The following is a 24,668-nucleotide window of genomic DNA, read 5'->3' as shown; positions in this document are numbered from 1 at the left end:
ATTGGATTTTTGAATTAACTCAGTGGCTTAAACTTTTCTGTGTCTCAGAAACATTGCACATGTAGTCTTGCTTTGTCAGACTTTTCTTAAAGACATCCTGGAGTACAAAAACAAGACGGTGTGTTCAGAGCAGAAGGCGAAAGAAAGGTCTGTTGCAAAGCATTTTTTGGCTTTATTCTTTGTGTTGTCTACATTATCAGTCAGCCTCTCAATCTGAGGCTTTTATCCTACATCACAAGCTCTTAAAAATGCAATGTTTACATTCAGATTTAGAATGTAATACCCAACATTACAATGAATCAATTAAAAGATGTATTCAGAGCCAAAGGCTCTGTAGGTCTGTCTTTAAAACACTCAGAGGACCTATGACAGCAATAGGTCCAGCTCTTGATGTTTGCTCATCTCTTCCAGGAAATCAGTATAAAACCTGAGGTATATTTAAATGTTGTTAAAAGTGTAAGTAGCTTAAAAAGTAATCCTAGGTGTACTCGTCTACTACCTTTATCCACTAGGTGACAGTACAGCTCTTTTACCTTTTTTTTTATTATTATCCATAGGTGTTTTTTAAAAAAGTCGCTCGGTACAAACTTTTAAGAATGTGTTCTTTCCAAGTAAAAAGTATGTGCCGTGCATGACTTTTTAATGAGAAAAAAAATTATATGGTAAAGAAATTTTTCTCAGTATAGTTACCTTAGTTAATGCAAATAAAATTCCTTATCATTGAGTAAGGTTGGTTGTTTTTAACTGTGAGAGGTAATACAGAGTGGCTTAATTGCGGTCTTATAAATAGCTATGGAAAAGCAAATCCTGGAAGTAACTGGAAAAAAAAAACAGTTTTCAACCCCAAGGTAAGATATGCAGAACAATTATACTTTTAATTGTAATATTGGTCTTTAAGAAAAGAGCTTAAATAAAGATTTCTCTTAAATAAATAATGCATTGTGCAGTGTAGTTAACCCTTGTTTATATAACTTGTTACAGTGATTTAGAGATAAATTACTTTCAGTACTGTACTTTATAATGCAATTGTCGTTTACTTCAGCTGTTAGTTACTTCTTACTTTCTGTAAATGTTTGAGAAGCCCAAGCACTGGAAAAAAACCAAAAGATAAAATTTATAACATTGTATTTCCGTGCAAAATTACATGCATTTTGAAAACTGATCCTGGCTAACATTGCTGCTCTATAGTTGGATATAGTTATGTCTCCAAGTTTCTGTCAGCCAATGTCCCTGTACGAGATTAAATTTACTGTAAAAATTAACTTCATGACATACATATATATATCCTATAGTTATATAATTAATTAAAATGATAATTTTTCAGGTATAGAAACTTGAAATATTTCTGAAAGCCAAGTGAAATATTAAAAAGCCCAAGAGTGACCCATTTAGTGTTTATAATAAATATTTTTTTGATACAGGATGTGGTTTTGATGAGATTATTTTATGTTACATTGTCACTTTGCATATTGTTAACAGTGTGTATAATTGCATGTTCATACTAAATTGTCCTGATTCTTAATAAAGAAAAAGACTTTGTTACATAGCAGAACTACTTGCTTTTATCGTTCTTCTTTACATTCTGAGAATGTCTTTAAAACGAATACTGAAATCTATTCAGTAGGCAAATTAAATCAACAAAATGAATATTGCACATTAATGATAAAACATGCTAGTCAATAAGTAAAATGAAATAACTTTACTGATTTGATGGGTTTTCTTACCAAGAACCTTCAACATAAACCTTATCCAAAGGTCGATTTTGAATATTTAGGAGAAAACAGACTTGTAATAACTTATTCATAAAACATTATTCCTGTTAAAAAAAATTCAGTATGATTTACAGTGCTGATCACCAGCTGAAATTTTGACAAGATTTACGCTCTGGTTACTAACCTTCTTCCCCAAAACGGTGCAAGTCTGAATAGAATTTGGCCCATTTATGTTTAATGGCTGAGGACCATGTAAAGCTTACACATTTAAAATTTATGATAGAGCATTACAAAGGATTGCTTTGTACATTGACTTAGGATTTCTTAGCAACTTTAGAGGCTGGTTTATTTCAGTGCTTCTAGTAAAATGCTGTGGTTCACCTTTGAGACATCATTTTATATACATTTTGTATATAACTGTTATTTGTTTTCTTATTACAACATAGAGCATGAATGAGTATTTCATTTTAAAGAAAGAGTTCCTCCCTAAGTTCCATCACTTTCCTGTTTCTTCTCAGACAGTGAAGATCACATATATTTTACTACAGTCAACTGCATTCCCATTATAATAATTTTTCCTGTTTTATGCATACATCAAAATAATGCATCCTCTGGCTGTACTGCATAAGAAGCATTTCTGTACAGTTTAACTGTAAAACAGTTAAATAAGAAAGCTTGCAAACATGATGTTAAGCAATTGTGTAGATATTAGACAATAACGTTAAGCAAAAAAGTTACTGAGTGCTTAATTGAGAGATAAGAGATTGTGAACAAAATGTACTTACAAAAATGTTGCATTTTTCTACAATTAATTTAGGAATCAGAGTGGCAACTACATTCATAACTTTATGGTTAAGAATGTGTAACTTCCACAATAAACTTGTATTTTGGGGTGTTTATGACTAAACACAGCCATTTAAAAATAAACTAGAGAAGCTGTGAGGTCTTTTTTGGGCAGTGATTTTTTTAAATATGTATTTGAAAAAAATAGCTGTGCTTTCTCAGGGTGCACATAAATAGAAGTTAGTGGATTTCAGACACATTTTTGTAAACTTGTAAACCAAAGAATGTTGTATTTTACAAGATGCAGTTTTAGAAATCTAAAGTTCTTAAAGTTATCAGTGTTAACAAAATAGAATCTCAATTTTTGAAAATAGTTAGCTGCCCTCTGTGAATGCTTTTCCCAAAGCAAACTTTTCTGAGCCATATCATGCCATTAGTTTCTAAGGAGAAGTTAACTAGAAATTTCTTTTTAAGGGAGTTTGGTGCAATATGGCTTCGGGTACCAACACCCTTGGCCTGTTTTTTTACCTTTGTCGTATGACACTAATGACTTCAGTTAAGTTGCTTGTGATTTATAGCAGTGCAAGAGAAACATCAGATCAGTCATGCTTTTAGCAGCTCCTTCTACAAAATAGGATGTGAAACAATACCTTTGCTACTAAAGTCTGGTCATCTCTATTCCATGTTTCACAGGAAAAAAGTGATGGCTTGATTCTGAACTTGCTGAAATCGGTAAAAGCAAGGCTTTTTTTGTCAACTTCAGCAGGTGCCGAGTTAAGCCCTTTGTTCTGGTCCTGCAAGGATTTATGTGCATATTCCTGTAGATCCATGAATTTCACATAAACAAAGTCATCGATGATTTAATTTTAGCATTATTTTTAGCACTTGAATTTTAGCATTATTTGTATTTTCACTTACTATAGTTATGATTCCATTATAAGTTGTAGTTGCATCATCTGTAATCATGGTTTAAAAGCTATTTTTCATTCTTAGCAATTTTTAGTGTTTATTTCTTTGGAAAAATATGGATGAATTTGGAAATGTGCAAAAGAAAATTTTCTTAGCATAAGAAAAGGTATGGATAGATGAAGGCTGAAGGGTAAAAAGTACCATCACTCATAGGGTATAAAAAGTAAAATATTAAGACTAACACAAAATATAGTAGGTGGAAGGACAGCAGATGCCTGCAGTTTTTTCAGCTGCAACACGTACCTCTCCTGTTGTTAGAACGGCTGAGAACCTCACAATATTAAATGTATTTATCCTCCTGCCATAACTGGGAGGATAAGAAATATCTTTGACCCCATTTTGCAGCAGAATGCTGGGGCACAGAAACTACATGCAAAGTTATCTGCATTATTTCAGACTTCCAGGATTGCATGAGCCTCTGCTCTTTATGTAAGCTGTGGCACCGTCTGTCATCCCTTAGCTGAGTAGCTTCTTGCTACTAACTGATAATGCTATGGTAGTGTAATCCTTTTTGCAGCACAGACAAGAAGGCAAGATTTTTCTCCCATTTTAAGTAGCAAAAATGAACATAAAAGTGCCATTTATTTTTATTAGTCTCCTTTGAAGTAATTTATAGAAGTGCATTATTTACCTGAGCTAAAAATTCTTCAATCTTTTCTTCTTCATGCCTCCAGATGCTCTTCCTGTGCTTCCTGAGTTCCTAATACCATCCTGTAATCTTGCTAGCTTTTACCCATGTGCTCTTACAGTTGGGCAAAGGCAGTATGAGCTGTGGCTAGTTTGGTGCGATGATTATATAAATAGACTAGCAAATAACACCTGCAACTAGTTATGTGGCTGTTGCCAAACACAATTCCTAATCATGTTTCACTTTTAATAAAAGCTGATAAGACTATTAGACTAAAAATATATCTAGCTTGACTTCCCAGAAGCTGACTTAAAAAATAAAAAAAAAAAATAGAAGAATCCTTTATATTTAAGGTATCTGTGTCTCTGATAAATGTAATTGAAATTGGCCAATGAGTTCGAAGTGTTCAAAATAACTGAGGTCGGAAGGTGTCTCTAGAGACTGTCTACTCCAATCTCCCGCTTAAAGCAGAGTCAGCTAGAATAGATAGCTCAGGGCTATGTCTGGTTAGGTTTTGAATATCTCCGAGGATGGTAACTCCACGAGCTCTCTGGGCAACCCGTTCAGTCTCACCCTTAGAGAATACTCTGATGTGAAACAGAAGTTTCTGTATTTCAGTTTTTCCACGTTGCCTCTTGTCCTGTCAGCTGGGCACCACTGAAAAAGGGCAACCTCCTGCCCCATGAGGTATTGATGGTACCCATTGATAAGATCCCCCGAGTCGTCTCTTCGCCAAGCTAAGCAGTGCCAGCTCTCTCAGCCTCCTCGGGTATATACATCAGAAGCTCCAGTCCCTTAATAACCTTCAGGGCCCTTTGTTGTGCTGACTCCAGTTTGTCCATCTCTCTCCTGTACTGTTCATGTACAAGACTGCACATGTTTTCTGTAGCTGTTCTTACGGTTCAGTACTGTTGAATGTATGTAAGCTTTGCTTAGTAAGCAGTAGAGGTCATAGTTTTGTACATCAACCCAAAAATGATCAGACAATACGACTTAAATGTAATTTTTACCTTTTCATAAAATGCTAAGATGTGCAGAAGCTAGAGGAAGGAATACTAGCCAACACTGTAAGCAGAATACTTCACTGCAAAGGAACAGCATCTTTTCTGTCATTAGCAGCATTCTTCATTGTTCAGGATATGTGAATTTGGATAAAGGAGTTTACTATGTTGAAGGAAAAATTATTTTGGAATCCAGTCTTCTGATTGTACCTGAATTTTTAATGACGTTTAAGCAGGCTACTGACTTCCCTTTCACACAGATCTGCCATGACCATGTGGCATTTCAAACTTTCTGAATGTATAACTTCACTGTGTTTGAGAGTACAAAAATAGAACAATGTAAGTAATACATATGACAATATATACAAAATATAACTTTGACTACGTATTATATATATACAAAACCGTAAATCGTGTGTACTTATATAAATACGTAACTGATCTGTAAGTGTTTAAATCCTCCCCTTTTGATTCCATTGTGCTCTCAGACATAACTTATTTTCAAAGATGCCACTTTATTCCTTAGCTGTACACTGTGCCGTTCTAGAAATTGCTCTGTAATATGGGCATAACATTCTTTTTAATTATTTGAGTAGTTTAGATTTGAAGGACAAACGCAATGCCTATGAATTGTGCCCACATTTTTAGATTTTTATGTTGTAGAATAAGTTCCAGTAAGAGTTACATGCACCTTATCAAATTTGTTTTTTCACATCAGTATTTGTATTCCACCTTTGAGTTACCTGTCACTCGGTTAAAAAAATGTGGTGTATTCAAATGCAGAAAGAACAAGTAGGAGAAAAGCATAGATAAAAGGCATAGCAAAGCCAGGCAGACGTATGGGAAAGATGACAATTCTAACCTACCAAGAAAATTGCCTGTGAGGATTTCTCCAGTTGTGTGTGATTCCATAAATATCTTAATTTTCAAATTTTACAGTGGTCTCCAAGCAGTGTTGAAAAACAACCTCTGTAGATACAACGGTATCTAGAACTGCTGTCTGGCTACCATTTATTTCAATAAATGGTGCAATTAGTTTATGGAATAGCGTTTTTGCCAACTACAGTAATCATAATGAGCTGTGCCCTAAATGGCATTTTATTATAAATTCCCCTCAGAAATACAAATTATTTATTAAAAAAAAAAAAAAAGTTGTGTTCTCTAAGATACTTGTATGTCAGGTTTCTTGCTGATTGTAATACACTTTGATATGCAAATAGTGATGGAAGAATACTATTCAGTCAGAAACATTTTTAGTGACCCTGCAATTAGCGACCCAAAGTAAAAAGTGTAATTCTGAACTTCAATTAATATTTAGCTAATTTAGTTGAAGAAAAGACAAATACTAATTCTCCAATTAATTACTGATTCTCTAATTTGAAAGTGGAAGTAGGAAAGAATTTATTTTTAAACCATCTATATGTATGTGTATGTACATATCCATATGTCTTTTTAAATTATTTTTATAGTGTATCAAAGTACTTCCTCACCCATATCGATTACAGCATTTTCCTGAAAACTTTTTATTCAGTTGTTTTCTCGGTATGCACATAAATGTAAAGGTCCAGGTATTTAGGAAAACTGAGCACCCAGAGCTGGGTCAAATTTAAAGGAGATCAGTGCCTGAGAGTATGCACAGATGTAGACCACCAAATAAGGGTTGCTTTCTTCTAACCTGCTTTGTCTCCAGTAATATATGTAATTAGCACACTGCAAATGGATTTACAAACTTTGAGTGATAATGCTGAGTACCACAAATAGTTTAAAGAGAGTGCCGACCATTAATGGACTCAGAAGCAGTAAGAGAGGAAACATCAGGGCAAGACAAACTTAGGGGAGTGGTCAGTGGAGAACTGATAGAAAAGTTTTCAGTAGAAAATCTTTGTACACCATTTAGTTACGTTACAAATCCCAGTAAGATAATTATTCATTAAATCAAAGCTTCAGTTTCCCTCCCTTTTCAGGGGGTTCATGAGCAGTAGCAAATAAAAATCATTTGATGAAGGATCATGGGAGATGAGGAATGTCCGTGGTTCGGTTTGTTAAAGGACATGTAGATTAACTTGTGGCATTCAGGATCTACTAGTATTGATTCCCATTGATTTGGCTGATTTTTCAGCCATGATTAATGGGTTATGCATTGAGAAGATGCAGAACACTGATACTGGTGAAGCTCATGCAGGTAAAAACTCAGGAGCAAAAAGGTATTAGGATTTTCTCAAGCTAAAATAACTGGTGATTGTGACTTCTTAGCTAAATAAAAACTTTCACGTAGTAATGTTGAAGCGCTTTAGTTTCAACAAAGCTAAGTCAAAGTAATTCTCATGGTCAGCTTTCCCACACAGTCTAAGAATTTAGTTGGGCAATATATATTGAAGTGACCAGTTTTTACATAAATGTGTGAGAACTAAGTAAACAATGTATGTTTTGATAGTTTTACAGATACGTGGTGCTGTTGCTGGTTCAGTATTTCCCCAGTTTGCATCAGAGTCAGTTTTGATGCATTCATATGTTGGAGGAAAACTATTGTTATTCTGTCTGTGCAAAGGGCCTCCCTTACTGTGTTACTTCTCAGTTTGAGAGAGAGATGATTTCTACCCAGTATTTGTCGGAGCTATGATTTTTATCCAGCGATATGTGCTGTGCTAGATTGAAAAAGCTTGTTCTTCATGCATTTATTTTTTACGTTTCTAGATAAGTTTAATGGATCTGTTCCATTAAAAATATGGCTACAGAATGTCTACACATTAGGGAGATTTCATATGGCTCTTGTTGCACCTGAAAAAATAGTTTCATTTTCAGCACTAAATAGAGGGAGAACAGCATCAACGTTCATGGTTTTACATTTTAATGTACCAGGTGAGAGAGCTACTCTTCAGAATGGTTGTCATGCTAGTTTCAGAAAGTACAAAAACATTTGGGCTTTCTAGAGTTGAACAGTCTGTGCTGGCTGAGTGCCAGTATAAGTAAAATGTGTAGAAATGTAATGGCCCAGAGCAAGCTAATAAATGACAGTGTCGCATGAGATCTTCAGGGAACAACAAGAATATGCATGTCTTTACTATTTATTTGTGCTTTCGAAGAATATACAAATTATTTTCTAATGCTTTTGAAAAAAAAAAAAGTGCCTTCAACTGGAAACAGATATGATTTAAGTTAAAAGAAAACAGTAAGGCATAAAATATAAATTGGAAAATACTGTTTATTCAGAAGTAATAACATTAGTAAATCAAGGCCCCTGTGAGTTATTATGGTTCCTAATGCTAGGCTGTGCATATACAGATACAGTCTGATTTATTGTTCACAAAAATGGCAAGAGACAACAGGTGGATGGCAGTGATAAATTAAGATGTAAAGAAAGGGAAAAGAATAAGCAGTGATGGTGCCATGTGTGCAAAGTTTGAGTATAGCTGTAGCTGTCTGAATTCTGCAGGCATCCTGGGTTAAACTATCATTACTAAAGTTTTACCCTTTTTGTTGCTATCATATAATATATGCATTGCCAGTTTCCTTGGATATCTGCTGGTGTGGCTTCATCTGATGTTCACTCAGGAGTACTGTTTTAATTAATGTTTATGTTGTCCGCACACGTCTGTTATAAAGCACAGATTCAACATTGATCTATAGAAATGCAAACCTTATCAGATGTACTTTGATTCTGAAACATGATGATGTCCATGGCAAATCAGTACTCAAAACCTGTTTAATCAGAAAATGTCCTGATGGTTTAACTTGCAAGAGAGGGAAAATAAAATCTATGCAGTTGTGATAGCATATGAGAATGTTGAACATTGGAAAACGCACTGTACTGAAGTTAGAAGAAAGGTTGCTGTTCCTAATACTTTAAACTTCTTTACTCCTTCAAAATTTGTATTATTTTTAAAATGACAGCACAGGATTGTTTGTTCTTCTGAAAAAAGAATACTTTAATAACAAATTAAGTGGATGAATGTTATTGTTAAAAAAAAAAAAAAACCACTGTAATAGTTCAGAAAGCTGTGTCACTTTCCTCAGAACAGTTCTCCATTTCACAAAAACCCTATTTGTTTTCCTTACATTTTTAGTCAGAAATGGGGTGCTTTCCAGTACAGGCTTGTACAATGATTATAAATAGTCAGGTGCAGAGGCACCAGCATTATTTTTGAGGAAAACAGTGAAGTTTTCTTCATTGGGTCTCATGGTAGGAAACCAAATAAAAGTCGCAATCTAACCATTTATGAATTAACGACCCTGCAACATATACACAGTGTTTATTCATGTACCTATGCATATACCGTAAAAATGGTGGTAATTAGCTACACAGATGATATCCCCTGCAGTCTAAGTATCAAGTTTCAATGGTCTCCTGCAACCCAGTAGTGCAGGACTGCTTTCTCACAGACTTTCCTACTGGAATGGTTCCAGAGTGCAGGGCTCCTGGCGGTGGTCTTCTTCTAAAGGACTTTTAGGTTTTCTGCAAGAATGAATTCTCAGAATTAACTCTGAATGAACAGACTAATTTTATACTGATAGGCTATTCAAGATGGGAACATGTAACCTACAAATTAAATATATTTTTACTTAGAGTATCTGCAGTATTAAGTTCGAAGTGTGGAATATAAGGAATATCAAAACAATGAGATATTAGAAACTGAGCATTCTCTCTGGCTGCTAATGCCAAAGTTTCCAACTAACATTTCCAGGTTTTTCAAGTCTCACAGTATTTTCATGTGTTTTGTAACTTGATGTTTCTCTTTACCTGGATCTGTCATGCCAGATACAGACAATAATGGAGGCTGAAGAATGCTGAATGTAGATTGCATACACTGAAAAGAGGAAGGTGGGAACTAAAACCAAAAGGGACTCATAGCTTTAAAATTATGTGTTTGCCCTAATTAAAATGTAAGATTTGCTCAGTTATAATGAGGCTGTTAAAAGCATTTTTTAAGTGAGTTATGACACTGAGGTTGATAAAAGTAAAAGACCCTATGTATCCCAAAATTACATTAATTACATTTCACTAAATTACTCTTCGGTATATTTTAAAGACTACTTTAAATAATATCAAACTTTTAGAACCAAAATCATGTATAAAATAAGAATAGTAGCAAACATATTAAAGCCCAATTTTTATTTAAGCAAGAGTAAGACTACTCGTACTAATAACAGGACTGTGGCTTGACTTTAGTAAGGCATTTAGCACAGTCTCCTGTAGACTTGTTGCACTGTATTGGTGAGATCTGAGCCAGATAAGCTGTCGATAAGGTAGGTTGAAAATTGGCTGGACTGATGGGTTTGAGGAGTTGTGATCAGTGATACAAAGTCCAGCTGGCAGCCAGTAACCAGTGGTGTTGCTCAGGAATTGATACTGGGAGCAGTACTGTTCAAATTGGATGATGAGATGGAGGCCATTCCCAGCAAGTTTGTGGATGGCACCAAACAGGGTGAAGCGGACCAGGGTATTCTAATGTCAGATTAAATGACCTCTGAAGGTCCCTTCTAAAGTAATTTATGCTATGATTTCATGCATAACAGAAATAACTGGTGTAGTGGTGTAAAAAGCACATGTTCAAGAAAAGAGCGTAACAACTTAAAATTTATATTGCTACTAGTTGTCATCAGTAGTTGCAGTAAAAATGTTACAAACTGCATTTTCAGTGTTCACATCTGTGCTGAAGGGCAGGCAATGAACAAGTGTCTGCTTGAGTTAACGTATTTTCTAAAGCTGCTGCCCTGACACTGCCTTCATCAGTAGAAAGCTCTCAGTTTCCACACAGCTGAATGTGAAGTGGACATTGGGAGTTTCTCTTCAGCCTGAGTGTTGGTGTTTGGCCCACTTTACTATATTTAGCTTTATATGTGGCTTTTGACCAAATCTGAACCATTGGTTTCTGCATAAGACATTCTGTAGTTTTATATACAAACGCGACCTGACATTACTGAATTCCATCTTCTTTCTTCCAGTCTCAGAGTTTTCCCATGCCTTCCTCCTATTACAAGCTCTTACTGAGATAAATTAGCTTTTCCTCCCCCCATTCCATTTAAAGGCTGGTCAACCTTTGGACTTCCAAATCTACATACAGCCAATGTCTTATTGCGGTTGAGTGACAGAAGGTGCAGAGAACTGTGAAAACAAGGAACTCTGAGAAAATTTCAGTAATAGAAGACAAAAGTGGCTTTCTGACACAGCATAACTCCATTACATTATGGAAAAGGGCTCTAATCAGACATTAATGTCATACAGCAGCTCATCCTGAATCCACAGTGCTGTCCTACTGCCAGTGGTGTGATATAACACTGGTAGATGAACTGCACAATTGCTCAAGAGCCAGATTGCTGCTGCTTTTTCTTTGATATCACATCAAAACCAATTGGAGTATTGGCTGTAAAGCAGAACAGGGTATGTTCACTGGCAGTTTGGGAAGATAAATAAATGTATTTTTCTTTGTTTCACAAAAAAACCATTTCCCTATATTTTCAGTGAACCAAAACTGGTTGCACTGCTGCCAGATCATCAAGCAGTCTCCAAACCCTAAAAAGGAAAAACGGTCCAAACCAAACCAGAGGATAAGACAAACACTGATTTTAAGTAAGGGTGTATGTAATGTAGGTGTTCTGGGGCCTCGGCACTAATAGTTTAATCTTGTCACTCATTTCTGTTCTACTTAACTAATTACAAATATAGACGTAACAACTTGGCAAAAAGGAATTAATTGGATTAGTTGAGTCTTTTAGTCACACTCCTCTAATAATAATGTAAAATGCAAATACTGTGTCTTTAGGAGCTTTGCAGGAAATTTTTGCTTCTTTGATGTCATAGTGTAGAAACAGAGTATGTCATCATTTGCCTCCTGCAAACACTCAGGCTGGTTCTGATCCTCACAGGGTGCATTTTGCAGGTCTACGTGTTCCTAACTTTCACAGCTTGAGAAGAGGACAATACTTGAACTTGCCAGTATACAGAAACTCCAATTTTCCTGCATTTTTTTAATGATTATGTGAAGTGGGTGGGTTGTACTGTCTAGCTCAAGATGATGGGGAGAGATTTGGACAATGAAGGATTGACTTTGCAGTGCAGGTTTCAGGCTTAGATGCCAAAAACTTGGATCTGTAGAATACTTTTCATATGCAGATTGCATTACATGACCAGGCTGTGATACACGTCTTTTTGCAGGGAAAGGATGGACATGACTAAGAGATATAGAGCTTTACTATTAGCATAAACAGTAGTGTGGCCCACTACGCCATGGCAGAGGCATTCTCTACAGGTGATGAAGTCCCTCTAAAAATACCATACCTACATTGAGACTTACAGTCATCTTTTTTTACTTGACATGTAACTGACCACCTGTCAGGGATTAGAGCTTGTATTAAAGAAATAAACAAGGGGATTATAGAATCCTCACTTGTTTTGTGGATTCATTTTGTTCTGAGACAAAAAAAAACCCAAAACGTTTTATAAAACTTAGTGGAGGAAATGCATGTTCTGTGAGAAAGGATCCTTAGGAATTCATAATTACTTTCAGCATACCAGAACGAGGGCATTTGCTACCTGACCAAAAAAATCAGGTATTTTCTCAAAGAAGCTGAAAATATCTATCAATACAGTCAGTGGTAGTAATTCCTCATACTTCCAGTGGAAAATTATTCCTTCTTAACTGGTGGTGTTTATGTTTTTAAGACATTTTTCTCTTGGCAAGTCCAGCATTACCAGCCTCTGTGCCTCTGTTGGAGGATTATTGCTCTATCTTTGTGTTAAATACAACTACACCTTTCCCCTTTCTTTTTCTTCTTTGGTGTTTTGTTTGTTGTGTTTTTTTAATGCTGGCAAGCTGCTGATGTAATTAAGTTTTGCAAAGAAGAGAGGGTGTGGGTGCTTGAAAAAGCTAAAGACAGGTTAATTCTAGACATGGCTTTGCATGTTGACATTTCCCAGTTAACACACAGCTTCATAGTAGATTTCTCTTGAAACTTTGCCATGATATACTGCCAGCAAATGGGAGTGGTGAAAAATACTGGGAAGACCAGTGACTGCTAAAATAACACAAAATAGCGGTGCTGTCATCACCTGTTGCCACAACATAGAATTCAACAGAAAATGCATGGAGTAGAAGACCCTAGAATATTTGACAGTATTGTGTATACAGGTTATGTTCAAGAAAATACTTTATCTTTTTTTATTCTATCCACAAATACTTGATAATCAGTTGTTGTGTTTTAGTAGCCTCGGCACCAAGAGTCTAGTTCCTTGCTGGTATACATTAGCAGACTCTGAAATGCTTGGAAGCTGCTTCCATTTTAATAAGCAGGGAATTGGGTTCTGAATATCTTTTTATAAAAAGCACTTGTTTTAGGCCTCATCCTGTGTCATGGTTTAACCCCAGCTGGCAGCCAAGATCACACAGCCACTCATGCAGTTCTCCCCCTTGTCCCTGGAAGGGAGAAGATGAAGGGAAGGGAAAGGAAGGGAAATCATGCGTTGATATAAAGGCAGGTTAAAAGAACAATAATAGAAAAGGAAAATAGCAATAATAACAGCAATAATAATACTAACAACAGTAATAATAATGATGACACAAGTCACTCTCACCGCCTAGTGAATTGGTACCTTACCAAGCAGTGATCATGGATTCCCCCACCCCCGGCCAATCCCCATTTATACACTGAGCATGATATCTGTTTTTCTGCCTGTGCTGCTTCTCAGCTTCTACGGGAAAAGTATAAACATTGCCTAGCAACAACTAAAGCAATGTGCATTGTTGACATTTTTTCCACAGCAATCACTAGAAAGAAAATTAACCATCTGGAATGGACTTACAACATTTGTACAACGGTAGTTTACTTATACTTTTGGATTGTATTATAAATATAAATGAAAGATGAAAGATGCCTGCCTCTTGAAATAAGTGATGAATAAGTCTAGCTTTGAACTGTACAGTTTGGGTTAAAAACTCTGGATGAACTTTTGTAGAAAAGAGCTTTGTGAAGAGTAAAGTTGAGGTGTAACATAATCTCTCAAGGTTCATAGTTTGGGAGAAAGTTACTCCTGCATGTTCCTCATAGTATAGACTTTTCTTGGAGAAAAAGTTTGGCTTCTAGCCACAACTGCTTGCTGGCTACTGTACATATATTGAGGCAGGCTACTTGATTGTTTCTATACCTCACCATGACTGTCTTTGAAGGCATGCTAACTTGTTTGGAGATGTGATTAGTTAAAATTTTCTTTAGGAAGTCTGAAATGTTGACATTTTGGAAAAAAATATGAAGGTTACAAATTGCTATTACATACACAGAACGAGATCAAGGGATAGTTTAGACTACAGAATCATTTTTGAAACCTTTCTACTATGTATATGTATCATTTCTATAGTTTTTTCTGTCATTGACGAATTCTTTGTGAAATGACCTAACCCAAAATTCAGAGAATTTGAAGAGGTGCTCTCCATCCACCTCAATGGCTTTATATAATGCCCTGTGTGATCAAGTACCAATAACGTGAGTCTTTTAGCATACATTCTAGCTGTTGTGTTAAACAGCTTTTTTATTCCATAAGGGCCTTAATTTGATGATACAATCATTTAAGGCAGCCCTGACTGCGGGCTTCTAACTTACAAGAGCTGCTTATCAATCCTCCAGCAATGACAGAACTTTCTCCTTAGTCAAAATCCTGCTGGAAATCGGTGTGCATTCTGTGCTAAGTAGAGAGGTCTCTAATTAATGGGAACTATGTAAAAAGCAGTACTGGGAGGGCAGGTATGTGACTTTCTTTACAAAGAGTGCCACAGCTCCGGGAAGCATGGCATAACTGTTCTAGCCAAAGAGGTGCTTTCTTGCCTTTCAGTTTTATTTAGGATTCCTTGTTGCGTGATGTTCACTCATTGCAATGTTGAGTAGTACACAAAGAACCACAAATAACTAAATCTAAGCTCAGGAACCATTCCATTTTGACTATTCAAATACTGAGCAATTTGTAGCTTTTGCAGGTAAATCCAAAATAATACTGTCTCAGTTAGTATTTCCATAGTGAGACCAAAGATTTTTTCAAAGTCCTGTATTTAATATTTTAAATTTGCATTTTGTTGAAACTCTTGTAATGGTACAGTCCTTAAGGACAGGTCAGAAGGCTTATAGACTGTTGAATGTGTGACAAAGAGGCCATAAAGAATCTGGTCAGATGTAGCTAATTAAAGGTAAATGAAGGACAGCTGCTTTTTATGTTTCCAGCACATCTTTGATCTGCTCTACCCCTCAGACCTCTGTGGACAAGGTAGTTAAATACAAACTAGGAGGCCTATTTTAAAGACATTAAAGCCCTCTGGGGCAAACGAGTGACAGTCCAAGAAGCCATAAGCTGTTTGCTTTATTCATTAGAGAACTTTAAATGTGTCAAGAAATAGAATAATGTCCATGCTCTTAGATCAGCATTAGTAATCAAGATTACAACAGCTCTGGGACATATGAATGGGCAAACTTCTTATGAAAACAAGTTTATTGAGAAGTATTTTACTATAACAGCAAAGAAAATATAGGTTACATTTCATTGCAGGAATATTGATTCAATATGCATTGAAATATCTAAAGCTGTAGTGACACAAACATTGTGTAACCCAGTGCTGACCTCAGTGGTCCCTTCAATCACGTTTTAAAAAACTTTCTTTTCAGACACACATGATGGAAAGAATATGTCATATGTGAGTGACATAATAGCACGTAATACTTGCTGAAGAATTTATGGAGAATTTACACAATATGTAGCCTTTCACTTGTGTCTAGAGACTCAAATAATTAAGTTTGTAAATTACAAGTGTTTATTTTATAAGTCAAAGCTTTAATGTCAATACAACATCCGTAAAGGATGTAGAAAGACAAAAATAAAGAAAAAAAGTATCAGTTAGCTATATAAACAACTCTTTATTGCTAGTCATTTTGGAAAAAGTGACTTTGCCCAGAAATATTTGTGAGTCAAACTCAGTATATTTTTTGCAAATTGTTTGATATCTTAGGTTTTTTATTATTATTTTGTAAATAGGTATTGGAATGGTAATTAAGGTGAAGCAAATTCCTGTAACATTCTAAATGGTAAATTCTGGAGATACATGCCATATTGCCTCAATAATATTAAAAAACTTAGAGAAAATATTTGCTTTTTTATGCTGCATGCTGTGTTTTGCTCCATTATCTTTTGTGTCAGTACCTAAATATTGCATTGTTTGCATAATCAAACTCTCCATGGTATTCAGCCCCACTGGAACAGCTTTGGTATTTTAAAATCAAGTAAAGGTGTGAAAAGTTTGGAATTTTAGAATGGCCATGTCAACTGCCTTTTTGACCATACCATAAATGAAAGTTTCATAGGTCTTACCATTCAAAGTACTATATGCCATTGGATTTTGGAAGAACCTTTTTTCCGAAGCGGTCTCGATGTAGTAGAAGATCCTCTGTGACTAGCCACTGATTTTTTGTGAGTGATTTGACATTTCCCCCTAGTCTTACTATAGATATATTTGACTATACATAATTTAAAACTAACTTGATCCTCCAAGTTGTCATAGATTTGTCTAACGGCAGATATATAAGTATTTCTGCAGTTGTCACGGACATGAGGTTCATCCAGTTGGTAGGTCTGTGGATCAAGGACTTAATTTTTTCATTTTAAATTAAGCAGCAAATAAAAAATTCAAATTAAACTTGAAGATGGCCTTTGCTTTTACTTGGCAAACAATACTCAGAGAACGTAAATAAGCATGGAGCAGTTTAATTTAAAGCACATTAAAAGTTTCAGTGAGCTGTATTCTAGGCAACAGTAAATATAACGATGTGGTTATTGCTGGCAGCATGAGCATAATATACTGATTTGGCTGATTATGCCAAAAACAGTGAAAAGCAAATAATGAATAAATTTGTGCTAAATTTAGATCAATTTGCATACATGCTTAAAACATTAAAGCTAGATATTTTTACCCAGAGGCAAGAAATACATTGGTAAATTATTACAGAATTCCACTAAATATAAGATAGGTACATATTGTGGACTGAGGACCCATGGTTTTGTCTGGCATATTTACACCTGTTCCAGTCACATTGAATCTACATGTATCAGCTTGGCTGTGTGTTAGACCGAAAAAAAAATAGCCCATAATATGGTAGAACTACTGTGAAAGGAAAATACAATAGCTTGATAGGACCATTTATCTTCAATTTAAAGATTCAATAAAAGTAAATCAAAAATGGAAGACTAAAATAGAATAATATTTTTTTTCCACAACCTTTATTTTTTCATTTTTTTTCAAAGTACCTGGGACATCAAGACAAACATTAAGATCTTCACTATATGTTATTTATTGACAAATGCTGCATTGCAAATGTTGGTTTATTACTACAATAACCTTTCAGTATTTGTATTATCACAAGGTGAAATTTGTCCTTTTAAAGGCTATAAAGGTTTATACCTGTGTGCCCAGGTATAATCACAATTTAGGTTTGAGTATCTTGTATTCATGGCATGACTATTTAAGAAGATCCATTCTATTTTGTGTCTTTATTCATTTAACTGCTGCAACTCAATTTTCAAGCTCAACAAAAAAAATAGAATATAATTACTTTTATTTCCAATAGAACTGAAAAGTTTACCATCTGGTAATAATAATAATGCTTTTTTCAGCTGGGCGCAGGGAGCAGTGAAATCATGCAGATACTAGGTAAGCATTGTCAGCACCAGAGACGAACAGTTTGAACTGTCTGATGTGAGTACTGAGCATGCGTACATCTCTAGCTAGGTCTGTAGATTGGGACTTGGGAAGCTGAAGGGGACTGATGGCTGAGCAAGAGCCGGTCTAGATGACGTGCTACCTGAAACACTCATTTCCCTGTCCTCTCTCCCACACATCTAGGATGTGATTCTCCAAGACTTGAGTAACCCTTACTTGAAACCTTGAAGATTAAAATGCTAGTTTTCTATACAATGAAGGAGCTGTTATGAATTCAACACAGGTTGATTTGCTTTCATGGGGAGATCTCCAAGGACACTGACCACTTTCGGCCCAAATGTTACAGGCCAAACATAAGAACTTTCCATCTGCTGCTGAAGTCCTGGGGATTTCTGAAAGCTAGATAATCACTGTTGCCAACCCTGCTATTCCTCAGTTTCCAGATAGTAATGCTACACTGACAGGTTGTGTCTATTAAGGAACACTGTTACCTAATAAGATGTTGAGCATGACCCAACTCCTCCTGTAGGCATGCAAAAGCCTTCTTCTAAAATGTGTTAGGCAACGATGGTAAACCAAGAGCTCCTCCTGGGGTTAATTGTGATCAGCTAACACATTTTTAAACACAGACGTCCTTGTCCACACCAAGGGAAAAATCATATTCAACATCTTGTTTAATTAACATGTTTTCTAGTATATTTTTGCAGTGTAGACAAGGTCTCTAAGGAAGAATGACTCATGAATGCAGCATTGCCATTATGGAGTACTTTTTGGAGTAACTTTCTATTGCTCCACATTTTCTAAGGAAAGCATTGATTTGGCTCATTACCTAACAGGTTAATTAATGTTTTTGAGGAGCTCCGGGGTACCATTATTTAATCCCATACCACATCGCTAAATAGAATCCTGGGCAATAGTTAAAATAAGTGTCACTTTCTTAAGTGAAGGCTAATATGTAGATCTTTTCCAGCATAGTCCATGCATACTGCTGTATAGTTTTCCTTGGAGCCTACTTGACACATACTACAATTGAGATGGGCACAATATGTGACCACCTCCCTAGGAACGGAGTGAGCCTTGTCAGCCACACATATCACAGTGAACCTAGCATTTTGTGGACTTTTCTGAGGGATGTGTGCCCTTACACAATAGGTAAAAGCTGTATGTATCTGTGAAGATGGAGCACAGCAGGCTTATAGAAATTAGCCTGTGTAGAATTGACTGCAGGGATACTTTTCTCCAGGCATTGATTATTCTTCAAATAATGCTATTACAATCAGGAAGAGGTTCTGTGCTTCATCTTGTCAAATAAAGTGTTTTAGCCAACAGACAAGCAGATTTAAGAGGAATTTGCCATTGTTTTTATTAGAATACAAAGATCAACATAAGATTCTTTCTGTCAGACATATATTCTCAAAAGGAAGTACATAGTATGCATAAAATATTTATGATCATTTCTTACATTATAACTATATCTATGTAAAAGCCAAAATAAATACCAACTGTTCCAGCTATACAATATACAGTGCCTGATGTGTTTATTGCCACATTTTCTATGACCAGTCTCCTCTCTGTTGTGTTTCTCCAGTGACTGTGTTATTCCAGGGAAATGAGTAACACAAGGGGAGGAGGGTGCATAATGACTTCTGCGCTGTAGGGGGTTGTCTGAACTAACACATGGATCATGCTCTTGAATCTGTGTTGGAATCTGTGTTCAGGGTGTACTATGCAGAAAACATGTAGAGGGTGAGCTACTCAGGTTTCTTTGGAAGATAAATCAGTGTGTATCATGGGCACTTGACACTTTTCAGTTCATGTCTTTGAGGGTCAGAGAAGACCTGAAGACAAGAATTTGTCTCCTAAGGAGAGCCATAAGGAAACCAAAGCCATAATGATTCTATTTTTATCTGAGCTATTTAGCAAGTCCTGTTAGTTAGTTTTCATTCTGTTTCTCCCTATTCAGCAAAGTATGGAAACACTTGGGGAGATGAGGCGAGTGATAATCCCGTGCTGCTGAAATCTCAAACTTTCACTTTTTGCCAAATGGATAATTGGAGCACATTTTAAACAGTCATAGCATTCTCAGGCCATGTTGTATGATTATTGATACAAGATTTGCGTATGTGATGGAATAGAGGAACAAACAGACAAGGAACTCAAAATACCCACCAGTCACCAAAATGTTTGCATTGAAGAGATGTATGTCAATATTGCCAGTTTGAAATTTTAAGTGTGAATCTTGTAGAGGAAAATGTAATATAATCCATAATGGGAAATGATTTAAAACCAGAAGATATTAGTTGGAAAAGGGAAAATACTTTACTGAGGAGGGTTGGTTTGGGGATCAGCATTTTCTGTCATTTTATTCCCTCTATGGGCTCAGTTAACGAGCAGAATATTTTACATAATAGAATTCTGGACTCCCTTCTTGGTTGTTGATATTCCACTTGTGTACGCTCAGAGGATGTCAATGATGACAGCTGGTTATTTTTTCAAGACACAGATTTTGATTATGTCTTGTTTTATGGTTAGTATCCAGTTTGCACAAGGAATGTTTTCCCACCCAGAAGACAACAAATGTTGGACTGACGTAGTAATTGTTCTTTCCTATATTTCCTTTGGGCTCTTGTTCAGCTAGTTGGATCTGAATTGTTCTAAACATAATTAGGCCACCATAAATCACTCTGGGTTAGTTCACATGTGACATCACCAAGGAGACCCAATGGGACAATTAGAATATGTTTTTGGGCAATCTATCTGTAGCTATGTTAACTACTTTATCATGGAAATGAAGTTTGTAAACAGTAGTCTTTACAGTGTGACAAGTTAAAATATATTGCACCCTGACATAGCTGTTCAGCAAATTAGATTTTCATAGTGCTAATTGAATTTGTCACAAAGCTGATGAACATTAGCTAAAGAAAGAGCAATATATTTTATTTTATTGAGCACATCTCAGAGTGCTTGTAATTTAGTAGAGCCACCACACTTTCTGGGCAGGCTATCAAGTAGGATGTTGTAATGATTTGCATGACTACTATAGTAGATGGAAAAATGTAGCTTGTGTTTGTAGCTGTTCCATTTGTGTCTTACACAGTGTGTGCTCCTTCGGTGCTCTTCAGAGAGCTGTGTTATAATCCCAGCATCTTTTGAAGAGTTCTGTCTGGTGAAATCAAATAACCATACGCTGTTTAAAACGTAACGTGTAATTAAATGATGAGACAAAGGAAAGGCTGAAAAAGGCAGATAACCAATAGAATCCTGAAGTTATCAAAACAGACCTCTTGCCAAGGACCTTGGAATTCATCTGATTCAGTTGCTGGAAAAATGCCTGAATTAAAAATTATCCTATGAGGACCAAGAAAATAGAGCCAAATTCTGGCACTGTACAATTTTCTCCCAAAATGGACATTAATCCTGCAAAAACAGAATAGGGTGAACAACCCCTGGCCCCATGCTTGGCCCCCAACTGTAGGCTCTATCTGCCAAAACAAGATGGAATCAAAAATGGGATCAAAAATGTTGGGGAAAGTGGGGGGAGAGGGAAGGAGAACTTGGAAAAGGAGGGTGGTTGGAAAGGAAAAAACTCATAGGCTATGCCCCCTGCCAGCCCTTGACTGCAGCTGCCCTTGCAAAGCACCTGTTGGCAGCTGTTTATAGGTTTTATAACCTATAGTTTATAGGTTTTGGGACAGAATCGGGATAGAAAACTTATAGTCTATGTTCTCTTATGTGACATGTGATTTGGCCTTATTTTAGTAAAATGGAAGTCATTCGTGGGCAATAATTACAGCGATAAATATACCTGTTCAGAAATAAGGACAGCTTTTGCTTTCTAGAAAAAATATAACAAATATTAAATTGCATTATTTTTATTGACTCTCCTGACTACTAGTATTAATATTCTTTGATATCACCTATGTTGTCTTCCTTTTATCCAGAACTGAAAAACAAAACAGCGTTGCATGGAGTGGAAAGAAAATACAACAAAACGATTGTTTTAAATATTAACTTAATACTGTCCTTCAAATACAGTGGCAGGAAGCTAGGCGTAAGTGGTTACCTGGCCAGTTTTGTGTTTTGCAAGCTTAATACATTAGAGTGGAATGATAGAAAAGCAGGAAAATTGTATATGTTAAATTAGAACTCTCAGCAAGCATTTTATGTCAAGAATTCAGCTTGAACATTTTAACATCTGCACTAACATTCATGTAAACTCCTATTCAAATACATGTCGTTGAGAATTTTAGCATTACTGCTTATGCCCTCCTTCTGTTACTAAGTCCAAAAATTACTTGATTTTGTACAAAAACTTTTGCAGTCCTTTGTTGTTATATTAATAGATTATTCCTCCTTAAGAGGAATATATAACAATTATCAATAATGTATGTATGTGATATATGAAGTATATGAAGCAGAAAACAAGCGGTTATTTTAAATACAGGCTGAGCTAAAAACTTTGTTTTTATTGGCTAACTCTTTTTTTACTATAATGAGAATCTTCCCTCTGCTAATGCTTTGGTTCAGTGTAAAAGGCTTACTTAGATAAGTACCTGTATTACTCAGAAAATGTGGATAAAGTTGGAGTAGAATGTTGATAATGTTTTGGAATTTAATCCTTTTTTATATAAACTTTAAAAACCCCACAGTTTCCCTGTTGTACTTGAAACTCTAAACTTATTAGTTCTAAAATAATTGAAACTTTAAGCCTTCCTTAGATTTATATTCAGTAATGAAAAAAAAGAGCTCAAGTTCCGGTGCTGCAGTGTACGCTACCCAAGCAGAACATGGTTCCTGCATGAAGCCCACCAAGAATCTCTCCATCAAGTCCACCAAAGAATAGGGCCAAAATGCAAATTCCATTAGTTCAATAGTTGGTGTATGGAACATTTCAAAATGAGACTTTCACTTTGTGTTAATTTTTTTGCCTTGCTTAGAATGGAAAGTAGTTGAGCAGCCTAGAGTGTAATAAATTGTCTGGTATTAGAGACTGTTTAGCTTTAGTGACACCTGAGCTCAGCCATATTCTATGCCATTAAATAAGAGGACAAGATCTGGACCTTAAGACAGTGATATCTGAACCAGAAGAGCAGCTGGTGGAACACAGGCATGTGCTTAATTTCAGTGGGACTGTATGGTACGCATAAAGAAAGGAATTTGCAAATATTTTAACTTGAATAAGAATACTTTCCTGAATCAAGATTTTTTAGAAGCTTAACCATGAATCACCAAAAGACACATTCTGTATTACAAAAGCTTTGTAATTATTTTTTCTATAATAATAAGTAGATGAAATATGTGCATTCAAACATTATAGTAAGTAGAGTCTTCACAAACTGGTTTTGCATGTTGTAGCATTAAATTTATTACTCTGGGTAAAAAGAGACTGTGGATGCTTAAGGGTCTTAATAAGCCAGGGCACAGAAAGTTCAAAAACATGGTAATCTAGTATCTTGGACATACACATATGTATTTTCTCAGCATTTCAAAATCCTTTAAAAATTGTGTAGCTGTTTTTATTATCTCTGCACGTTGACAGATCTCAAAAATACACTTTTACTGTGATCCTGATAAGTACATCTTTTTTATTGTATGTTTGCTGTTTGGAATGAGGGTGGTATATGAAAGGGACAGAGGAGTAGGCAAGCCTAGAAAATTCAAGCAAATTTAGAGAAACTCTTGGCTACGTGTGCTGGGGAGCAGGGGCAAAATGTGGGTGGTAAACTTCTGGACTTTTTGTGAGGTGTCAGGTGGGTGGAAAAAATAAAAGAACCAACTTTGAAGCCAGTGGTGGCAGGTGCATTCGGGATCTTCCAGATCTCTTCTTTCTTGGCATATTCACACCCTCTATTCTCAGACATGGAAAGTCCCTAGCATGTGAATATTAGTGTTCATGATGAGCAGTGGATCAGGAAGGGGAAAAGCCAGGACTACGCGTCAGCATCATCACAGAGCAGGACAGGATGAAGAACCAGTAAGGCTGCAGCTCAGCCAGCTCAGGAATCTGCTGTCATCTTAACATCAATTTTGCCTGAGGCCCCAGCGCTGTTTTGCATAATAGCAGTGTCCTTAGGGATTAGTTTTATATAACAAAAAGCCAGTGCCAACCTGCAGTCCCTTCCTTCGCTACTTTCAGCAAGACAATGTATTTACGATGCCAGTCAAATGTTCCCACTATTCTTAAGCCATAAAACTGAGCAAAAGCTACGACTAAATTGATCACATAGCTTAAGTACTCACTTTCCCCACTATAATGAAAAACTAGCACCATTTACTGTCTAAAATCCCTGACAGTTCCAATATACTCCAGAAGAATATGTTTAATATATGAGGTTTATAGGTACTGTATCGTAAATGAAACATTTAGGTTTTTACTTTACTTTTCAAACTTCAAAAATAATGGAGCCAATGAAAATTAAACTATTTGTACAAATATTTATGAGGCCTTTTTTTATTATTATTTTATAGGTCTTGTAGAAATTTGCCTGATGCATCCCCTTGATGTAGTGAAAACAAGGTAAGATTCTGCTTGAACAGGTTTTGTTGACACTGGAAGATATCCAAATTAGGAGCTGTCAAAAAAGAAAATGCTAGAACTTCTCCAAGTAAGGTAACTTGTGCCTTTAATGGCATTTATATTTACTTACCTGTATCTACAGCATTTGACAGATGGAATTTGAATAGCATGACATGTTTCTGATTAGAGGTCATCTAAAGGTGTTAAATCTGGTTTATGACATGTATTTTTAATTTTGTAAGAAAATCCTATAACATGAAGAGGGCTATATTTAAATTTGCTTACTTTATGTATTATAGAATCATAGAATGGTTTGGCTTGGAAGAGACCTTAAAGATCATCTAGTTCCAGCTCCCCTGCCAAGGGCAGTAA

General features: G+C 35.9%; 1 protein-coding gene across 1 annotated transcript in view; it reads left to right on the top strand.

Moving 5' to 3' along the window:
* Positions 1-24,668, top strand: part of SLC25A21 (solute carrier family 25 member 21) — a 258,464-nt gene that overhangs the window by 125,641 nt on the left and 108,155 nt on the right. The window contains exon 2 of the mRNA XM_074149662.1: positions 24,248-24,296. Within this exon, the coding sequence (XP_074005763.1) occupies positions 24,248-24,296 (49 nt within the window). The remainder of the gene's footprint in view (positions 1-24,247; positions 24,297-24,668) is intronic.

The sequence above is a fragment of the Numenius arquata genome, chromosome 6 (assembly GCF_964106895.1).
Source record: "Numenius arquata chromosome 6, bNumArq3.hap1.1, whole genome shotgun sequence".
NCBI lineage: Eukaryota > Metazoa > Chordata > Aves > Charadriiformes > Scolopacidae > Numenius > Numenius arquata.
The sequence above is the reverse complement of the archived record's forward strand: the minus strand, read 5'-3'. Positions and strand labels throughout refer to the sequence as shown.